General features: G+C 39.7%; 1 protein-coding gene across 1 annotated transcript in view; it reads right to left on the bottom strand.

The window, feature by feature from the left end:
• Positions 1 to 21,752, bottom strand: part of TGFBI (transforming growth factor beta induced) — a 57,918-nt gene extending 36,166 nt beyond the window's left edge. The window contains exons 1-2 of the mRNA XM_066591130.1: positions 21,569 to 21,752; positions 21,184 to 21,282 (exon numbers count right to left, since the gene is read on the bottom strand). Of these exons, the coding sequence (XP_066447227.1) occupies positions 21,184 to 21,282; positions 21,569 to 21,687 (218 nt within the window). The 5' untranslated portion in view covers positions 21,688 to 21,752. The remainder of the gene's footprint in view (positions 1 to 21,183; positions 21,283 to 21,568) is intronic.
• Positions 21,753 to 23,151: the final 1,399 nt, after the last annotated feature.

Here is a 23,151-nt window from a genome sequence, read left to right as displayed (position 1 = left end):
CAGCACACTTTAGTTCTAGGCGTGTGACTGCTCTCTGGTAATAGCAGTTCAGCAGAATTCTACATTTATTTTTCAGTCCGAACAGCCAATAAAGTATCTTGTACATAAAAAATACTACAATATAAGCAAAGCAAATTGTTTACAAGGTGACTCAAATGTTTATGAAGAATTAAACTGTAGGATATTGTGAATTGTCATTAAAGAGTGGAATGTTATTTTAAAGGGGTTATCCAAGCAGCGGCCACCGGGATACACCAGAGTTAGAGCGGAAGCAAAGTCCGAACTCTGCAGTGGCAGGTAGGTGCTTGTCATTGTACTTGATTTCAAGTACAGCTGCACTTGCAATTGAGAGCACCGGCAACTACACAGGGGTTGGAGCAGTGCTTCTGCTCTGACCATGGTGTATCCTGTAGGGCGCTGCCTGGATAACCCCTTTAACTAGTCAAGAATATAACAATGAAGCCTTTATTTCAAATTCTTTGTGGTTCCCATGAAATTCCACAGATGTTCAACTGAATTGAGATCTTGAGAATCTCGTGGCCAAGCCAACCCATTGGACTATTTGTCATGTTCCTCAAACCATTCCTGAACAATCTTTTGCAGTGTATTGTAGCATTACATTGTCTCCTACTGAAAGAGTCAACTGCCATTAGGGAATACCGTTTTCCTTGGGGGTATACTTGCTTTGCAACTAATTTTAGGTAGGTGTTATGTGTCAAATTAACATCCAAATGCCAAAATCCAAAGTATCTTAGGAGAACATTACTCTGGCGGTTTGTCTTCTTCACACACTGCATCCTGGTAGTATCTCTTTCGATGACACATGTGGGAGTCAGAGCCTAATGCTACATTGTTCTTTTGTGTTTCAATGGTTATTATTGAGGTTTTTCCAGCTTTACAATAATATGCAATCTTTTGAGAGAGCAGGACATGAAGTATTGGGTATAGAGCAGGTACTGTCCTCAGAATATTACATATACTAAGCCATATACATTATTTAAGCAAGGCCCTACGAGATCGTGAAATATCTCTCTATAATAAACATAGAGATAAATGGAAAAGTATGAAGCACCTACTATATGAACATTAAAATATTCTAAGATCCAAACGTTTGTAGGTAGATAGGAGTATCTCATGGGTTTACCATGAGGAGCTTTATGATAAAAACTACTCTAGATTGGAGAAAGTTGAAACCAATGTATTGTAAATAGTTTGGATATATAAATGGAAAACATCTCTGAAAGTGATATGCATCTCTTGTTCATAAAAATTGTTTGATGTCAATGTTTTCATAAGCTCACAGAAAAGCTCATTTCTGAAGGCTATTTAACCCTTTAACATTTAGCAGTACTGCTTTAATCATTCTAAATTATAGTAAATACATAAAGCACAATTACTTAGCTTTTTGTATAATCAGAGCAATTTGTAATCATTGTCTTCGGAGCATCTGTTAAGCACCTGATAGGCAAATATACAAGCCTAGTATATAACAAAAGCGCAAGAAAAAAGCAAGAGAAAAAACTAAACAGTAACATAAGAAAATATGTATCAGCTGGTCAGAGTTGAACTTCTTAAGCGAGGGGGAAAAGTCCTCAGTTGTTTTCAAAGTGTATCAGTGTTCAATTGTTATACACCAATAGTCCATGCTAATCTCTTAATGAAAGACGTATTGCAAGATTTTTCCATGCATCAGCCTTCTGATATCCAATGGAGGACCTTTTTTACAGTCCTTTAGTAGGTTGATCCCATCTTCCTGTGATTTCACAACATAATTATTGTTGCTGTAAGTAATCAGAAGATGTACAGGAAATCCCCATTTGTACAAAATGTTGTTGTCTCCGAGCATAGTAGCTACAGAGAATAGTTTTCGTCTTTGTGCTAATGTTCTCACTGATAGGTTGGTATATAAAGATAGAGATTGATATGGCACAGGTGGTTTTGGTCATTTTCCATAGTGGACTCCAAGAGCTTCTCCTTCACATGGAAAAAGTGGAGGCATGCCAGGTTTTGCTATGTGGTTTGCCAGATGTTTGGGTCAAGGGATTCTGTGTGCCCTATCTATTACAAAGTACTGTAGAGGGCAGTCTGGCAGCAATGTTTGCATAAAATTTTGTAGGTATTATTTCAGCTCTGATACAATGACGATCTCGGAGATCCCTCCGAGTTTAATGTTGTTACAGCAGGAACTGACGTCCAAGTTGGCCACCTTGGCTCTAAGTTGGTCTAGCTCTGATTCTAGACCAACTTCCGCCAATTATAGCTATATATATATATATATATATATATATATATATATATATATATATATATATATATATATATATCTATATATACACACATTGAATGAGTTTAGCAAAATTAGACAGCACAGGAACCTGCAGAGCTTATAACATAGCTTTCATGGGGGGGTCATAATAAAGGTGTTCATTACAGGGATGTTATCAAAAGAGTCTGCTGTATGAGGGGATATAAAAGTGAAAGATGGTGGATCACTCACCATTTATCGGTTGCCGCTCAAGAAATGCCAGCTCCTGTTTATGTATTGCTGGACTGAAGTAGAGGGAAAAGGCCACATTCGTTTTATGGTCATGCAGATGATGATGATAACAATATTATTGTGGAGGCTCCTGTCTCGTCGCTGCATAATTTTCCATGCAAGTCATGAGGTGGAGATGCCATAGAAGTTGCGCTGTTTGATAAGAAATTTCGCTATCTGATGGATGGAGCTTGCTTGTCTCAGTTCCGTAGACTTAATTCGCTGTTCCACAGATTTTTCTTGCTCAGGCGAGCGCATTACAAACGCTGAAGTCATGGAGCCTCCTTGCAGGCTTCCGGCTACACTATCTTGGATTTGCTCTGGAGATCATTAAACATGGAAACAGCACTGTTTCTCCTGCTTGATAATCGCTTTTTTTCCCTTCCCTTGCCATCCTCAATGTAGAGGTAATAGGTAGGACCCACTCAATTGTGTTATTGCTGCCATTGAGTTGCTGTACAGGAGCTTTACGTTCAGGCAGTCATTCACCTCGGCAGTCAAGCCATGCCCCGAATGCTACACTTTCTGCACCCAGCCCCCTCACGTCTACAGATGCATTCCCAGTGCTAGGATAAGTTTCCACAGGCTTCACGAATGGCAACAATTTTGTAGCTTCCCTGTACAACCCGTTAAAGCTAAAGGACCCAAGCCACTTTAGTAATTACTCTACTCTAAATAGCACCAAAAGTGTGTCCAACTATGTTGGAAGATGAATAATAGTTGGAAGAGATGTGCCTTAGGTTTCCATTACGTACTACTAAGTGGCCTGCTGTGTGTAAAAACATTTCATTGTTTAGAAGAGATCTCGGTTCTTGTGATGTGTTTAACGGTAACATTAAGCTCTCTGTTGTGTAGGGCAAGACAAATGACTAGAGTTGCAATGCATGCCAACAGACTCTGTTTTATTTAATCTTGCCCTCTCCAAATCTTTTGGATAAAACTAATTCTACGTCTTACACATAAATAGTTACAGATGACATCTCAGGGGAAATTTAATGCATTCATAACTCTGAATTGTAGCATAAAGCTAAAGTTTTTGGTATATTACTTGCTATGGGATTTCAAACTTTTGACCTAAGAGGCTCCAACAGTAGGTCCCTCCTGCGGAGATTAGGATGCTTAAAAGCTGCCACTTTGATTAGTTTATTGCACTTATGATGTAACCCTTTTCCTAGAATAGTAACAGACGGAATCTGTAGGACTTTCTACAAAATTCAGATTCCTATAGATTATGTGATACAGGATGGGCCACAGAAAAGTAGCCCACCTCCTACAGTACTGCGACAGGAAGAACGAGCAAATGGATTGTTTTTTTTCCAAGCTTCATTGATTTACCCACATGTTATGACAGATGCTGAAAGTGATCCTCATTCACTTCTATGCACCTCTGGGCATGTTGCAACATGTTGGCGGATACTGCATGCAGCTTTTCAGCAGTGATGTTGTGGATAGTGTTTGTGGTGTTTTCCTTGAGTTCATCCAGGGTATGCAGATTATTGACGTACACTTTCTGCTTCAAGTTTCCCCATAGATAAAAATCACATGTTGACAAGTCCTGGGAACACAGGGGCCATAACCCCTTGCTCACAGTTTGCTCTTTCACGAACAGTTCCTGAACCTGTACCAGTGAGTTGCGAGAGGTGTGGAATGTTGCTCCATCTTGTTGGAAAAAGTGGTACATTCTTGCTTCTGGTGTTATTTGGTTATAAATTTCAAACAAGTCTAGATATGCCACAATATTCACAGTTGATGCAAGAAAAATTGGGCCAACTATTTCTATTCTTGGCACTGTACACCAAATGCCAATTTTGTGGTTGTGCCATAGTGTCTCGTCAGTCAGGTGGGAGTTTTCAGTAGACCAGTACCTTGTATTCTGTAAATTCACATGACGTGATGAATGAAACCATACTTTGTCTGTCTTAAAGTACAGCAATGGCTCCAAGAGATCTCTATTAATCATAGTCAGCAAACAGTGATTGATCTCAGCAAAAGAAACCAAGTAATCTTGTAGGTATGATACCTTTTAATGGCTAACAAAAAGACATGATGCTATAGCGAGCTTTCAAACCTACATAGGGTTCTTCTTCAGGCTCAGTCAGCAAACACATACAGTTATTTTGGCGCTTAGCTTTGTTAAGATCTTTCAGTACCGGCACACTTGTTATTTGGTTTTGTTTTGGGTTCAGAGATTTGAACACTCGCTGACTCGTCCTTTATGATATATTAACTTGCTGGGGAAGTCTGTTGCAGGAAGAATACCATGGGGCAGATTTATGAAAGCTGTCTAAAAGAAAATCTGTCTTTCTTGCCTGCAGCAACCAATCACAGTTCAGCTTTCCTTTCTTATATTGATGAAGTAAATGAAAGTGCTATGGACTCCTCGAAAGAGTGTGGTGCTGGGCTCAGAGGCAGGCTACTTTTCCATGGCCCACCCTGTAAAATTATGGAAAATGACATCTCCCTCACAGTAGTGTGTAGCCCCTTTTTCCCTGCCCGCAGACTCTCTGTTAATGCTCAGAAACCTCAGTAAAAAGGTAGTCTTCAGCAATATTTTAAGGTAACTGCAGATGCAAAGAAGTGGGGAGGGAAAAAGAGTAAGGGACAAAATATTTCAGTCTCTTTCGGCTTTTTTGTCACTATGAGAAGGGAGGTGGGCATTGGGGTAGAGATGATTGAGCTGATTGAGCTGATTGGTCAGAGTACATAACACTCCTCCCCAGCTCAACACCAACCTGAAAGGTTCAATCCAAAACCTTTTTTTGGTACTAGATCTTGGTCTGTGTAAAAAGGATCATAAATAACAAGCTTCTGCTCTTGGAAAGCTGTCCATGTCTTGAAATATGTACGTATTTGCATTGCTAAGGCCTTAAAGTGTCCCTCTTATCTAGGTAATTTGTAAACTTGAAACTGTTCTTCCTCCGGTGGGAAGATTATGGCCAATACATCTGCTGTTGATTACGAATATAAAGACATGTAGCTGTAACAGTCTTGATACATTAGCCTCAACGTAATAGTATATAGAACATTAGGCTGGTTGAAAGCTTTGGACAATCCCTTCTACTAGAATGAATTTATGAAAGAGTTTCAGCTCCCGGGACCTTCAATGATTATTTCAGAAGGAATTCAGCAATGCTTCATGTTCTTTTAGCTCCACCACTGAGGAAAAGAAGTATTATATATTTTCAATGGGTTGTCTATGTAATTCATGATGTGCTAAATCCTCCAGAATGAGAGGTGCTCTTTGTAGCTCTTCTCTGCTTTTGGCTGATATAAAAGGGTTATTCCAGGACTGTTTACTTTTCTGTGATGCTGATCAATGGGGACCCGCTACTTGGATCACCATCAATTAGCTGATCCCTGGTTTCGCTGTTGCTATAGTTAGTAGAGCAAACAGAAAGTGCTGACTATAATGCAGTACCCCAGTTGGTAGTACAGGCGCCCATTGAATTCAACAGGAGCTGTGCTGCAATACCAACCCAGGCCCCTGTGCTATGGTCAGCGCTGTCCGTTTCCACCGCTGACCATAGTGACAGTGGCACTGGGAACCAGCTGATCGGTCATCAATAAAAAAAAGTTAACAAAGTCCTGGAATAGTTTTTTAAGCTAAGGAAGTTGTTTCCAGAAACTGGACCTCTCTTGTTCATGGGACATGGCCAGTACTGCAACTCACCTCTATTCAAGTGAATTAGACTGAGATGTAATACCAGTCAAAGCCCATGGACAGAAGAGGCACTGTTTCTAGAAAAAAAAAATCAGAACATTGTTTTAGAATTCTTGTTATTCCTCATGTAAGGTAGCACTTATACATGGAGAATACATGGATATACAAGGTAGTTCTGTGCCAGCAGGCAGCTAGTATGTTACACTTTGGTAGAGAAATAAATCTTGCTGCATTTTACATTTTAGGGGAGTTATTCATACTTACAGCCTGTTTACAACAAGCTAACTTAATGTTTAGTAGAATTTTCCAGGCTCTGTCAAGAATGTTTTAGCAAAGTTCTTTTCTAGTTGTGTGTCATCAAATGACTTCAATATGTCATGTAAGGTTCAAAAATTGGTCAAGGATACAGCATTTTCTAGTAAGTGTTGCTATTTGCTACTGTAAAGTGTATTGATTAACATAGCAATTAGGCTGCATTACATCTGCATTGGACCCTCCGGTTGGAGGTTCTGTCGAAGATCAGGCACAAGATACTGGAAGAAATAGCGCCACAAGCGGCTGAGCGGTTGAGCAGAAGCCAAACAAATCTCATTATACTCAACGGAGTCCGTACAGCTCTGTTTAGTTACGTCATAAGACACATCCGTTCGGTCAGGGGATTCCCCTTTTCTCCTCCCTGAACGAAGCAGGAAAATGCCACAGATGTGAAATTCCCCCTTATTCTAGTAAATATTAGTTCAGATTCGAATGCTGTTTCACAGCCATACTGAATAAACACCTGGGGCAGATATTTACGGGTCTATCTGGACTGAGAGCTCTTACATACAAGTGCTAAGTATTTATTTGCAATATAAGATAATGTTCACACAGGTACATAATTTACCCTCTTTAAAAAGGCTTTCATCCTGAATTGTCAGTTTTTTAGACTATTTGCCCTTTTTTTTTTGCATAAACAATAACAGGAAGTTCAGCCATTTTAGTTGTAATATGTTTAGAAACAGACGGCAATCATTTTGCCATCCTTTTCTATTGATATCCAAGGGACAGTTTTAGGAGAGAGAGAGGGGTAATAAGAGATGACTGGGAAATAAGTGACAACAACGGCAGCATATCCCATAATGACATCAGTGACTATGTTGCAGAAAGGCTCCACATTTAAAATATGCTTCATTTCATAATGCATATTGTGTAGCAGGAACAATTCTATTCTTATGACCCACAGTAGTACCTTCTATTTTCCGCATGGGATAATAAGAGACACAGCAGACCCTCCCTATACAATATCATATACAGTGAGAGAAACAAGAGAGAAGGTGCCACGGACAGGACAATTGCACCAAGTTTTCATATGTTTGTTGGAAGTACAAAAATGCATTCTAATACATAGGAATCTACTTTGGGAAGACCATTTTTCTGGAAACTTTAGAGATGGAAAATCAGTCTGAATAATAAATGGCCATTTTCACAGTGGATTTTTTCCACAGCATGGGAATTAGATTTTTAAAATCTCATTCACTTTGCTGCTACTGTAAATGCTGTTGTAGACTTTCCTTGTGGAGCGAAAATCTGTGGCAAATCCACCCGTGTGGACATACCCTAAGGATGCTTGCACACACAAACATTCAGCTGGATGCTGTGGCGTATTCTACTGTCAAAATCCACAAGTCTAAATGCTGATTCTGACAAAGAAATAATGACGGAATTCTACCATTTTCAATTCCATATTAAAATCCACTACCATTTGCTGCAGGTTTTGAACACAAAATTTGGTACATAATTCATCCTCTTATTTGAAGAGTAGAAATACACAAAGCAAATCTCCTGCAGATAATCGAAATGCTACAGGTTTAGGGCTTAAACACATGTATTAGTTTTGTTATGCAGCCATGAAAATCATCAATATCAATGGTTTCGTTTTCAGGATTCTCACACATTAACCCTTTACAATCCACTGTCTGGCGTCTTTCTAGATTCTGATTGAAGCTTGTACAGCTCTAATGTCAGAAGACGTCCAACCAAGTATTCTTACTGTCTATTGCCAACCACTCCACTGTCAGAGCCTCTCTGGCGCACACACGCTACCAGCAGATGGCACCATTGTATAACAGCAAAAAGAGAAAGCCTTTTAGGAAACCCTGAATCCAAAATTGGATTGGAAAGGGTTAATACTATGTGCGAGAAAAGATAGGGAAGGACTATCTTCCCACTTTTTTCCTCAAACTTGTGTGCACTGGCGTGGAATTTGAATAGTCAAAAAAAAAAAACCCTGGTTCATGCATTAATATGCAGCGGCCCTTAAATGTCAATTTCCACATGGATTTTGGATGGATTTTCTCGTCAGTATGTGATTTAGACTTTGAAAATCGCATTCACATTGCAGCTCCTGTAAATGATGCAGATTTTCCATGCGGACAGTCCAAACAGAAAATCCATGGCATATCCCCCCTATTTGCTGCAGAGTGTCCATATGGAGCATACTATTTATTCCCTCTCTTTCAAGGACTGGAGTATATAAATAACTGGCACTCGACCAGAGACCGGGTTTCCCTTTAAATGACCTATGGAAGTTGTTCCTCACAATATTCTTGCATAAATGCTAACTAAAGCTTAATAGACATGTATCTACCTAATATCCAATATAAAATAGATTCTAAAATAATTTAAATATGTTTCTATATGAAATCAATTGAACAATTTATGTTTCATTTGATCATCATTTCATAAACATTTCCTGCATTTAAAGTCATTTAGCAGAAATGATGATTATATTAGATGACTGATATTCTTACTATCCGAGTCATAATGGTACAGACACAAAAATGTATGTGTCACACTTTCATAATGTAAACTCCAATACAAAACCAGACTCATTTAGTCTAGACATTGAGAATTCCATGTGGAAAATGCTTGCATAAAGAAATCCTTTTCATTGTCTATGAAGACAGCTCAGCTCTGCAGAACCCAGTGTCAATCTATAGCATGCCTAATACACATGTATTTATATGGCTTCATGTTTCCAAATAGAGAGGCAAACTGATGTGCAATAAATGTTCATCGTTATAAGAAATACAGGATAATTAGAATTACATAAAATATAACACAAGTACTGACTGCAGAAAAAACTGCAATAAAAAAGTCATGTTATCTGTTCTAAGGATAATTAATTACCATATATATAAAAGCTCATGGACATCATGTAGCATATAATATTATGTAAAGTTGTCATTCACATGATGATATGTTCCTATTTAAACACAACATTACACTATACTATATAGGTAAATATACGCTTTGTAAATATCTATTATTATTTAATTAATATATGCAGCTCCTGCTGGTGTAAAGTCACATCCCTATCCGTTTAGCTAGAACAGCCTCTATACTTACACTGAGAAAGCAGGGAATGATGGTCAATTTTAGTTCTGCAGACTTGTTAAATCAACCGCAGGGTTTAAAGAATTTGTATCAAGATCTAAAGATAACCCTTATCCACAGGATAGGGAATGCGATTATGATCGATGGAGCTCCAACCGCTGGGACCCCACTGCTCCTGAGAATGGCAGTCCTGATGGTCCCCACATGAATCGAGGTGGCACATTAATTTAAAATGACAGAACTGGAAATTGATGAGTACGAGTGCTCAGTAATCTCTGACACTTTCATTGAAATGAAAGGAGCAGCACCAAACATGTGCGACCTTCACTCTATTCATGCGAGCAACATTGCGACTCTCGTTCTCAGGATTGATAGGATCCCAGCAGTTAGACCTCCACCGATCCTAAAGTTATCCCATACTGGGTGGATAGAAGACACTTTTAGATCTTTGTACAACCCCCCTATACTACAAACTGTAACTCAAGATCTATACATGATAACTAAAATATCCTAGAAAAGGGAAAAAACATATTTTTAGTGCCATCTGATAAGTAAATGTCTAAACCCTTAAATAGCTTGATTCAGGTTATTGGCCAAACCATAGACATCCATCTGTACTATATATATCGTCCTGAGTGTCTGTATAAGATGGTATGTGAACAGTCTCACATAATCTCTTGGCTCTTGTGAAAATCCAGCTAGAAAGAAGACTTTAAAGGGGTTCTTTCATTAGAAAACAAAAATTCTACACTTATCTATTCCTCCCTCATCAGTCTTCTTACCACATCTTCTACTCACCTATCTTCTCCTGGCTCCTTCAGTTCCCCATGGTCATTTCACCCCCAGATGACCGATTCTTCCTCTTCCGGTGAGAAAGCGTCCATTCTCTGCAGTCTGCTTCCTGCAGGTCAGTATATGTTACATCACTAGTCACGTAGCCTCCAAAGCCTAGCAGGGAGTGGCGAACTATTGCCAAGACTGTGCATGCACGCTGTCTCTCTGCAATAGTATATGAACACTCGCGGTGAAACAGCATGCATGCGCAGTCTCAGCAATAGATCAGCATTTATTGCTAAGCAGTGAATGTTACGTCACTAGTGACATAACCTGCACTGACCTGCCGGAAGAAGAATGCAGAAAATGGACGCATCATAACAAGAAGAAGAGGATCCGGACGGCTGTAGGTGAGGTGACCCAGGGGACTGGAGAAGATCAGCGAGGAGAATATACGGTAAGAAGACTGCCTAGGGAGAAATAGGTAAGTATTTATTTTTTTGAAATGACAAAACCCATTTTGAGGTAATCTTCCCTTACCTGTCATTCAGATGACTTTTAAGAATATGCTGCCATGTTTACATGAGGAGTATTAAGTCTGGTCATTATATGACTCGTATCCTGCACTTATCAACAGTTTTCTCCTCTGTAGGCTGTCTCTATAATTCTCAATTCTTTCTGAGCTGGTGGGTGGAGACTAGCTGCTATGATGTTTCCCATACTCTGCACATGGGGAAAACAATAGAATCTGCTTCCTAGCTCAATCTCTCACTTCAGAAGCAGCAGTGCATATTATAGGACATTACAGTACTGGAGAGTATTGATGTGAATAAAGCACCTGGGGTGAGATAGAAAAAAACTCACTGTTAGTTGCAGCAGCCTCTCTGTGTGAGTGTTTCACACTTGACTCATTTTCCTTCTTCCCCTCTTCACTCCATAGATTTCTACATAGATTTCAATGGGGAGCATGTTTGCATCTCTCAGGAGCTGCTATTTCCTCCTATCTGTTCTCCATAGACTTTTTGGAGCATCATGCAATCTGAACTGTCAGTGACCTGTTACTCTGTCTTGAGTTTACCAAAATGGATTTTAGCAGCTTTTTTCGGAGTGAATAAGCACTTTAAGGAGGAAGAAGGAAGAAGAAAGGAGCCTGATTGAATGGGCAAAGAGGCATTTTTCTCTGATAAGATATATTATAAAATGTCTTATATTCACATGTACTATTGAGTCTTGCAAAAATGTTGAAATGACAATGACCATCTAAAGTATCATTATTAGCTGGCTCCCCAAGGGGGAGAATCAGTACCGATATGTCAACTGTTTACTGTTTAAGTGTGACAATAGTCTGCAGTGAAATGAATTGCCCTATTATTCTTGGTAAAACATGAGTAAATTCTCATGCTTCCTTTGTGGCCATTGCTTAATTGGAACAATATGGACTACTTACCATGTCCCTGATGTCTAATACTACAACAATAAATGAGATGTCTTGCCTTGATAGTACAGCAATCACTCAAGTGATTTATTGCACATGATTGAGACTGGTTTAAGCTCTTGTATATTCCAGAAGATTATGTAGAAGGTTAGATGCGAACATGTGTGACTAATGATGGAGATCGTTTCCACATTTCAAGACAATGGACCCCAAGGGAAAAGTTGAAGATTTCCAACTTGGAGATTCAGAATGAAAATAAACAAAAAGATGCTTCCAGTTAGCTTCTGGGGAAATTACATTGATTAAACAAGTGAATATCTGTGCAGCTCTGGGAATAAGTTTAGTTTAACACTATTATTAGTTTAGCGTTATTACTTGACAGGGTGTCTTTTCAGAAATAAATGGAGAGGTTATCAGCAGCTGAGTGCTCAGTGTAGCGCCGGGTACAGATGAGGTCAGGCCTTTACTGATCTGGTCAAATCACAAAAATTATTATATTGGCTGTAATGAATGTATTCCTCTATAGAAGAATCTGAACCACTTTGGGTACTGCTCTGTCCGACTATTTGGGTTTCATTCATAGGCGCACAGGCGAGACAGAAGTAATTTTTCTTTATTTTCCCTCCGAAGACTCAAACATTAGTTAGAGCTAATGAGAAATACATTGATTTCTGCTGGAGAATACAAAAGGGACTCTCCGGCCTATCCAGAAACTCTCCTGGTAAATATTAAGCACATTACTACAGACTCTTAATACTTCAGAAAAAAGTGCATACAGTAGGGATATGGTAGGGGCATAGAAGCAAATGCATTACAAGATCACCTTCTCTGCAGGTATTGCCAAAGACAGATTATAAATGGTGATTCTAGCGCACATAAAAGCCATACACATTAGACATAAGTGTACAGCGCTGCGGAATATATATGTGCTATATAAATAAGTGAAATAAACTAAGAAAAAAGTTGTCTGAACTTGCTGTTATTGGCGGCACCAGACGACTGCCAAGTGTGTGTGTGAGGTTCTTTATCTATGAATCTGTGTAAATGCTCCACATTTATGAACAACTGCCTGTTTACAGTGAATGGCAGTGGGCTGGAGGGGATCTCGGGCCTGCTCCTCCATTTACTGAGTGATGATTTTCCTGGGTGAAAGGGCAGAGGCACTAGTGTAACTATAGGAGATGCGGTTGCACGCCGGCCCAGGAACCTTAGGGGGCCTATAAGGCCCCTCTTCTCCATATACGAAGCCTAGTACTATGAATAAAACATTATAGTTGGGGGCCCTGTTACAGATTTTGCATTGGGGCCCAGGAGCTTCAAGTTACACTTCTGCATTAAGGGGTTAAAAGGAGTTGGGAGGCAGCCAGATAAATTCTTGTTCCTGGGCCCATGAGCCTTTAGCTAGGCCCCTGGACAGGAGTGATAATTGGTGGGACAACTATTGAGCAATAAAGGGCCCAACATTTGTCCCATGTAAAAGGACCCTAACTCATAATATCAAAATCACAGAAGAGCAGCAAAAAAGGGGGAAGAACAGTGAAGAATATATATATTTTGGACTATAATAGCACTACAAATAATATGTACTATGCCTTATACTAGTCACAATAATGCTAGCATTATTGTATATGCACATAAGCTAACAATACTATGTCAGGCTGCTGCCCTTTATAAATCATGGCTGCCTAGCTATACAATACATGCAGTATTGCTGACAGTTGTCATTATATGTACACTTTGGCTAGCGATATGAAATATGCAATACAGTTGGTGATATAATCAATTATTATGTTGGCATCAATATCAATGCAATACTATGGTTTGTAGAATTTCTATGGCTAGTTGTATATAGTCACTTATTTATCTACTTACGACTCTTGTAAAAATATGCACATAATTTTCTCCATCTGTACTAAGATTTACTTCAATTAAACAACTAATGATTCTGGCAGAGAACCAGCCTCTCAACAATGAATCACACTGCTTCTGCAATGGAAAAGAGGATTTTTGGCTTCAAAAAGGCCAAATAAAAAGTTGATATTTCTATAGGGTTATCATATTCATCCATGTTGCAACAAACTTGTGGTATACAGTGAGGCTGTATCCGCACGGGCTACAAAATCTTGCTACAAAGCATCGCTACAATGTGAAGCCCATGGTTTCCAATGGGTTCTTTCACATCAACAATGTTTTGTAGCCTGTGCAGATACAGCCTAAATGTCACTTTTATTAGAAACATTCCACAATTAGAGCTTACCTGTATGGAAATCAAGTAAACACGTTTTATATGGATTATGTTTAGTGTATATCCAGATTAGAATAGGAAAATCAAGCTATCTGAGTGACTTTGAAGAAGGCACAGTCATCAGTGCTAGACTGTTCAAGGCCAGTATTTTAAAAAATGCCAACCTTGTGGGGTTTTCTCATAGAGCAATGTGAAGAGTATACTGAAAATAGTGTGATTGAGGCAATATATCTAGTTAAAGGGGGTCCTGTGGACATAAGCAATTTGTCGACAAAAATAGAGGAGGATGTCAAGAATAGTCCCAATGAACAGGTGGTGTAAATTGCAGTTGAACACAATGCTGGAGCTCCAACCAACGTGCCTAAAAGCACAAGTCATCAGTCCTTTGCACAGCAGTTCAGTCACAGCTTACATAGATTTGAAAGCTTGCTATAACATCATGTATTTTTGTTAGCCATTAAAAGGTATCATATCTACAAGATTACTTGGTTTCTCTTGCTGAGAACAATCATGAGAAGAAAAAGAATATGATGGAGGAGATGAGTTGGGGCTTGTGGCTGTCACTACATGGAGACTATAGATGGCCCTTCAAATGGAAATATACTGTTGCTGCCATTGTATCAGAGCCATTTAATGGACATAGATTAGTTTCACTACTTTGCTTATTGTTTAGAAACTAGAGAATCCCTTTAAGAAATATTGTGGATAGTTTACAATATTGAACATGTCCCTGCAGAATAAATGGGAATAATCAACAAACAACATTCTTCAATTTAAATGGGTAGAGAAAGCTCTTGCGAGTTACTCAGCTTGGTAAATAGATCAACTGGAGACCAATCTTTATGTATTTAACGTGTGCCAAAGAAAATCTGAATAAAATCCCCTTTGTGAAATAGCTTGAGGTTTTCTCTACTTCTGAACTGATTCAGAAATTATGGTTTTGGAATCAGTCCAGTAAGCAATGAGTGGAAAAATGTTACATATTACAAGAAGGCAGCAACTAAGCTGAGAAGTAAACGAACCCTAAAATGTTTGGTATTATACTCTTTAGACTGTGCAGTAGAACTGGAATTTCTATCATTTTCATCTAGTATTATTAAATACATTAACCCACCCAAGTTATAGCGCAGCTTTCTGCTATATCAAGTATTTGTTTAACTCTTATATTTCTAAATGGATCCATACATCATAGTATCTGGTAACATATTGGCTTGTCCTTGGATGCCCAAAGCATGATAATTTCCTGTTTTAGATGACTGGAAGCTGAAAAATGTAACATATTATTGGGTACTTCTAAATCGGACTTCTTTTTATTTTTTGTCATGTGATTATCATTTCAGGCTGAAAAGTTTAGTCTTGTATCATCATGATAGCCTTTCACAGACTACACTTATTAAAATATTAAATAATAAACTTTATTAGAAAAAGGTCTAAAAAACATACACACCAGGGCTAGACCACTGGGACTGGAGTCTGTAACTAAGCACGTGGACCCCCGGAGCCCAGTAACAAACAAACGTATACGTCAGACTCAGACATAAAGATGAGAGATTAATCTCTTAGTCACGGTAACATGGGCCTATATTGTAGGTTACAAACATGGACCCAATGTACATACAATATCACTCTGATTTAGAGGTCTAAATGTAGGGAATGTAGTAGAGAGGAAAAACCAAAGGACTCAAATTAAGACTGCATTGGAGTTGAGTAGCTATTAACTAAATTAAGCAGCCCCTAAATCTCTACTGTTGCACCGCCCAAGGGGCAGATGTTCAGGAGGTATGGGAGCGTAGGTAAAGACAGACTATAGATTGTAAATGACCATACAAATCTGAGAGGCCATATACTATATGGTTGCAAATACGGCAACTTGAGGTACTAATCACCTAATACAAGATCAGGTCTCCTATAATAATACTCAACAGTAATAGACTGTTCATTCCCCAATAGCCAGAGCTTAGAGTAGATAGCAGGGTAGGAGGGTTCTATAGGGACTCCATGGCTAGTATACCAAAACCAGGGCAGTGCCTGGAAGGTTATAACAATATTGTTATTGCCTACAAGAGGGTAGTGTCCGACCCCTCTGAATGCCCTGCAAAGAGGACTTTTCCTCCCCACCTTCTCAAAAGGGAACCTGACTAATAAAAATTAAAAAGCAGCGCCTCTGGCCTAGACTTTTGTCACTCTGTGAATTGTTATGGTTCATGTTTAGCTCCACTGAAACTAGCTTGCTAAATGCTTAATCACTTTTTTATGTTATCAATGCTTTTCTGTCTATCCTTATGACAGAAAGGATTTATAGGGAAGCTGTTAGCTCCTCATATAGAGCAGCATGAGATAGTAAAAAGGGGACTCAACTTAAGTTATAGAATTATGAATTTATGAATGGGTGAGTGAGTGCTGCCTCTGAGTGGCTGAGCACTGTGACCAATCAGAGGCAGCTCTCAGCTGTCATTCAATAGCTGAGAGCTGCCTCTGATTGGTCACAGTGCTCAGCCAATCAGAGGCAGCACTCACTCACCCGAGTGAGAGCTACCTCTGATTGGCTGAGGGCTGGGATCAATCAGAGGCAGCCCATTCAGCAGGTGGGGATTTTAAATCCCCGGCTGCTGAATACTACAGAAAGCAGTTCAGGAGAAGAAACGGCTGGACGCGGCTGATCCCCAGCAGCTGCAAAAAGATGAGTATATATATTTTTTACACTTTTTTTGGATACTTTTCAGGGAAGGGCTTATATTTGAAGCGCTTCCCCGAAAATTAATACAGCGCTTGCCGGCAGCCCATTGCTTTCAATGGAGCTGGCTGTATTGCTGGCTGTATTGAATTCAATGGGAGAGTATTGTTCTCCTCTGCCACAGATGTGACAGCTGTGGAAGAGGAGAACAATCTTTAGTATATGTTCTCAATAGGGTCGGCGCTGCTGCCGCGGGCCCCATTGAGCGCTTATACAAGAACAACGATTTGCGCAGAACGCAGTTACATGCGTTCTGCGAATCATTGTGACATATAATTTTTGGTCCATCCGCATAAAAAGCGGACATGTGACCTCTCCCATTGAAAGCATTGGGTATATATAGGTGCGTATCGCAAGCGCACCTGCAAATTGGGCTTACAAACGCCCGTGTGACTAAGCCCTAATAACTTGAAAGCCATCCAGGTATTTTCATACATCACATGTATTCAACATTTTCCAATAGTGGGAGCTGTATCAGCAAAATCCATGGGTTTAACGTGATCCAAAGACACTGCCTTGTTTAGGAAATCCCAGTGATGCCTTTGGCGCTATTTCCTGTTCATTTGCACATCCACCCTTAATAAATAGTGATCATCTTTCTGGACATACATCATCAGGGATCTAAATTAAATTAAATCAGGATTTTGGACAACCATCTAAATCAAAGCCATTAAAGTAAACAACAGTCTAAAATCCATTTAAAGCAGCCTGTATTATGCTGGGATTTGCAGGGGAAATTGCATGAAATGTGATCCGCCTGGCTGTCCTGTTGTTGAAAAGCCATAATAAAGGGGTAATGTTATCTTATGGAGATTCCCATACCCATCTGTGCCACCATATGTTTCAACATAGGAATCTTTTGCATGCACTAGGTGGGGCAATATAAAAAAGAATGCACTATACTCTGTGGGTCCTGACTATCTTCATAGACGTTAATGGATACTGAAAAACTGTAATAATGAATACATGGATACTAATTTACTCCCCTACTGACTGGAGTTGAAGCAGAAAACTTATGAAAACTCATATAGTAGCCATATGGAAAACTAAAAGGAAACGTACTGTAAAATAAATATATATATGATACCGTATAGAAATTCACAATTACTATACAGTACTCAGTGCGGTATGCTACTAATTTATCATATGTGCATATGCATGTGATAACAGAAAGCTCGTTGTTCTAACTTTGTTGCCTTTCTGTATTATGAGGTCTAATACAATATATCGGATAATTCCTATATACAACAGCCCTAAACATCTAACCAATATCATTAAGCAGGGGCATAGCTAAAGGCTCATGGGCCCAGGTGCAAAAGTTTATCTTGGGGCCCCCCAACTTCTCTTAACCCCTAAATGCAAAGGTGTAACTTGAAGCTCCTGGGCCCCGATGCAAAACCTGTAACAGGGCCCCCAACTATAATGCTTTATTCATAGTACTAAGCTGCCTATATGGAGAAGAGAGGCCTTATGGGCCCCCTAAGGTTCCTGGGCCCAGAGGCACTGCACCCCCTGCATCCCCTATAGTTAAGCCAGTGTCATTAAGAACAATCTTCAGTATAAAGAAGAACAAGGAGTGCTGGAAGTGATAATGTGGCCCCACAGACCCCCGATCTCAACATCATCAGGTCTGTCTAGTATTACATGAAGATACAGAAGGATTTGAGCAAGCCTATATCCATAGAAGATCTGTGGTTAGTTCGCTTAGATGTCTGGAACAACCTCCCAGCCGAGTTACTTCACAAACTATGTGCAACTGTATCTAGAAGAATCAATGCTGTCTTTAAGGCAAAGGGTGCTCACACCAAATATTGATTTGATTTACATTTCTCTTTAGTTCATTCACTTTGTATTTTGTTGAACATAAGCTATTAACTCTTCTGTTTGTGAAAGCAGTTTTCCCACTCCTGCCTAAAACTTTTGCACCGTACTGTATGTGGCCTAAATATATTGAAAGTTACCAACGCTGCTGTAAAACCACAGATGTAGTACAAAATATGCCAAGGAGTCAGATTTTGCAATCAAAAGTCAGTATGAATATGGCCTTCTGTTTATGAACACAGCGGGGTAGGACATCAATAAAGCAATTTGACCTGAAGTTACTTGGGATCATTTTCAACTCTGGGTGGTTAATACATGGAGTTTTAGTATTCGGCCTTTGAAATTTCATGGATTTGCTCTGAGTTCTCAGGTTTCCTCTCACAGTGAAAAGGAATAGCAGCTAGTAGAATGCCTTCTTAATAAAGCTAGCCCTGTCTGATTACATGCTACAACTCTATCAGTTCTCATAAAGCAGTGAAGAACTATATACAGCGTTACATAGGGGTTAGTTCTGGCACCGTATAATATCAATATGGTATAAAGTACTTTCATCTTTTTATAAGTAGCATAAAGCAATGCTCAGTAATAAAAACAAAAACAAGCATTAAAATAGGTTGTATGAGATCAGAAAAAAACAGGGCTGCTTTCTTCCAAAAGCAGCGGCACTCTTATAATTGGGCTTTGTTTGGTAGGGCACCAATGAGCAAGGTCCTTTTTCTGGTGGAAAACTGCCATGGTTTTCTAAGCTCATAAATTCCTTAAAAGGGTTTTCCCACTATTAAAAACATAACAGCTGGGCATGGCATACAATAACAAAAGAGGTCATACTCACCTCTCATCAGCCCTGTGGGAAATAGCTGAGCCATTCCGATGACAATCCTGCTATATGTGTCCGGTGAGCGCTGCAGCCAATCAGAGGCTGCAGTGTCACTGTCCCGAACTCCTAGCATCATAGCGCCAGAATGTGCCCGCTGAGGCCAGGAGAATGGTGATGTTGTGGGCAAAAAACAGGAAAAAATATTTCATGCTGATTGAAATTTTCATGGTGGTTTAAAGAAGTGGAGGGATTATTAACGTCATGGTCCAATGGCCTGCAATGGCAGGCAGTGGGTTTTGATGGGGTTCCTAAGGACAGGACACTTCAAACAGAGAAGTTAAAATGGTGAATTCTATATTTTACTAGAGACAAAGAAGAAAGAATCTTGGAGGAATCTTATGGGGAGGTCTGCTAATGATAACTCTGAAAAGATATAAAAACTCTGAAAACTCATTATTAATCTGTGTAGAAAAGTCCAGGCAGACCTCCTAGGTAGACCAATGTGGGGGGAGTCTAGGGGCCTATGCTGCCTATATAGTGCACTATAGTATTCTATGGGTCAACACAGTAGCTCCTTGGGTTGCCCATTTGCCCCTGCTCAAGGAGAATTTGGGACAGAATTGGGCAGGCAGCTGATGAGAAGTCCAGGGAGGAGGATCAGATGGTACACTGAGGGCTTGCCTTGGAACGACAGTTGGAGGCATCTAATGGGGTAGATAAATCCAGGGGATGCTTCTTTACTGGCTGCTAGTGACTGGGCGTTTAGGTAGTGTTTTAATAAACGGAGTGCCAATAAAGTAAGATGGCAGTTCCAGGCAGTCAGGCACAAGTTATGGAGGCAGTTCTTTTTTCCTATGCTGGGCAATGTGCTCTGAAAACACTCTGCCCAAACTATAAGGAAGCAGTCAGGGGGGTCTGGCAGTGTCACGTTTCCCCTTAGACTCTGGAGTATAAGATGCAGGAACTTTTTAGCAAGTTTTTTTCTTGCTAAAAGGTGCGTCTTATGGTCCAGAAATGCTGTATGTTCTGCTTAGAAGTGTTGAAAAAGCAGTAGGGAAAATAATTATTTCCTTGCTGTTCTTCTGTCCTAATCCATAAAATTGAAAGGAGTGACTTGGGTAATATAAAAACTACAGAATTGTCATTAATGGAATTATCTACTATATCAGGTAAATGGGCACTCTTGTTTCAGCAGATAAATGTTATTAATACTATCATGGAAAGCTATACAATTTTCCAATATACTTTCCTTGCAGTTTTCAAGATCCCTATCTGCGGTCATTCACTGGGAACCATTGTTGGTTACTGTCAGTGGATATGAATGTGTCCTGGACATGTGATGGACACATCTGTAACAACCAGATGCCTATGAAAGCTATTTGCAATCCTTATGAGCATCTTACAAATGCCTTTATGACAGTGAAACAGAGGATCGTACGGCTTAAGGATGCACCGCAGTAAATTGTGCCATAAGTATATGCTGACTTACATAGCCCACAGCCCCTCCATGCAGGTGGAGTGCCAACTGAAATCTTTATATGCCCACTCCTACTCATCTTTTATGACCAGTTTGACACCCAGTGACACTTTTAACATGAACATAGTGTTTGTGGTTGCACTTTCACAACTACTGTCCAAATTCCCTAGCTCTAAGCACTCAGCAAACAGTAGCCATATCCCCCACAATGCATAGCGGCTCCATAGAAAGTGATCACATAATAGTCTGGCACTCTTGTGTGCATCCAGTGTGATGAGAGAAATAACACAATGTATAGGATGACTTACGTTGACTTTCCACATATCTTCCTTTGGTACCACTGCTTGCAGTTAGTGTAATACTGCTTGTTGGACCCGATCACCTTCTGTACTGCACACACATTGGGCCTATGAGATGAACAAAGGATTTGTAGTAATTAACACTACAACACAGAAACACCGGCAGGAGATAGGCAATGATTACTTCTCATCATGTAATAATCTACAGTATAGTAGTATAGCTTATTCCATAACAGATCCAGCGAAACAAAGTATCTGCAAACTACCAAAAAGTGACATCAAACAAAGTCATTGTGGATAACGGGTTCTTGCATTGTTAATATGACTACAGTTAATCAGCTCTAGTTGCAGTTATTAAGATAATGCAATTTACAAGAGACTAAACCAGTCTTACCCATGCTGTCTGCCCCGGATCCTGCTGTGCTGTAGGACTTTCTGATATGGATACCTGGCTGAAGTTACTAATGTGACCAGCAGAGTAAGAGTCAAGGCAAGCAGCACAATGCGATTCATTCTGAGAGGAGTAAGTGCAGGTTGCGAACTCCCACTGCTCTGAACTAAAAGCCAGGAAACATAAACTGTGCTGTGTTAAATAGACCGAGAGCTGGAATGGGTGGAGAAACAAGCTACTGCTGCAATCTGAGACTGACTTTCCAGGCTGACTCTTTGGGGAATATGTAACTTCTTGGCTGTGTGTCTGAAAGAGTTTCAGAAATTCAGAGGTACAATTATTAGGACTGTGCCGCCTGCTGTCACCCCCTTCATGCAGAATGTATCCATTATTTCAGCCATTATTCTGCCTTGCCTATTTAGATTTATACTTCACATGATTATATTTCCAAAATGATTTGTTTAGGCTGGAAGTTTTTCAAACTTTTTTCAGTGCCTTCAGGCTTTACATGAAGCTTTTTACTTGTTTTTAGGACTTATTATATTACTTTTTGCTTTGTATTACTTTTCTGTAACAACAACATGAGGAAAGATTATTATATCAAGAAAATACATTTTATGCCACATGGGTCGTACTACTGCTGGGGCAACTTGTTGACAGGAGGGAATACCTAAGTAAATAGACATAGTCCCCTGGCTAAGATCAGGGGGCATACTTTTCCAAAGAATTCAGTTTTGGTTGAGTTCTATTTACATAGACTGAGAACGGCTGTTTAAGGCACTGACCAGTACTAGATTGGAAGATGTTCTGCTAATGGATTGTGAAGTAAACACAAAAATGTGTAAACCGTCCATATGGCTTTTGAAGCATGTAAGCTATAGTAATGTCTTCCTGATAAAATGTGACAATCAAAAAAAAGCGCTTGACTCTGGAATCTTTATGCGCTCTCATTGAAATGAATGGAGTGCAGCGTGTCTGCCCAACCTGCTCTTCCTCCATTCCAGGAGCGGCCAGGCCCCAGTTCTCGTGAACAGTGGTGGTCCCAGTGGTCAGACCCCACCAATCAGTTGGTTATTCCTTATCTTGTGGATAGGGGATAATTTATTGGAATTAGAATACCCCTTTAAGCATTCAGTGTTAAAGTACCCTAAGTCACAACTATGGTCAAACACCATAACACACAAACAGGTAATTCCAAAGGGTTTATCTATTTTATCTTGCAGTTATACTTCTGAAAGTGTTTGTAAAAATAAAATGCACGTGCTCCAGAAAAATCCACATTCAGGTACTTGAAACAAATGTAACATGCATGAACATATTCTATGACTATACATTAAAGGAATTATACCAGAACTCACTTTTTTCACCTATCCATAGGATAAGTGATAAAAGTCTGGTCGGTGGGGTTCTTATCACCTTGACCCCAAACAGGCCCAAGAACAGAAGTTCTATGACCCCCTCTCTATGTCACTGTGAGCTCGCTGCACCCACCAACAGTGATGTCAGATTGAATGGCGTGATGGTCGCACATACCTTGACACCACTCCATTCACTTCACTAGGGCTGATGGAAATAGCCGAGTACAA

This window comes from Eleutherodactylus coqui, chromosome 2 (genome assembly GCF_035609145.1).
Source record: "Eleutherodactylus coqui strain aEleCoq1 chromosome 2, aEleCoq1.hap1, whole genome shotgun sequence".
NCBI classification, from domain to species: Eukaryota; Metazoa; Chordata; class Amphibia; order Anura; family Eleutherodactylidae; genus Eleutherodactylus; species Eleutherodactylus coqui.
This window is presented reverse-complemented; position numbering and strand designations above follow the sequence as displayed.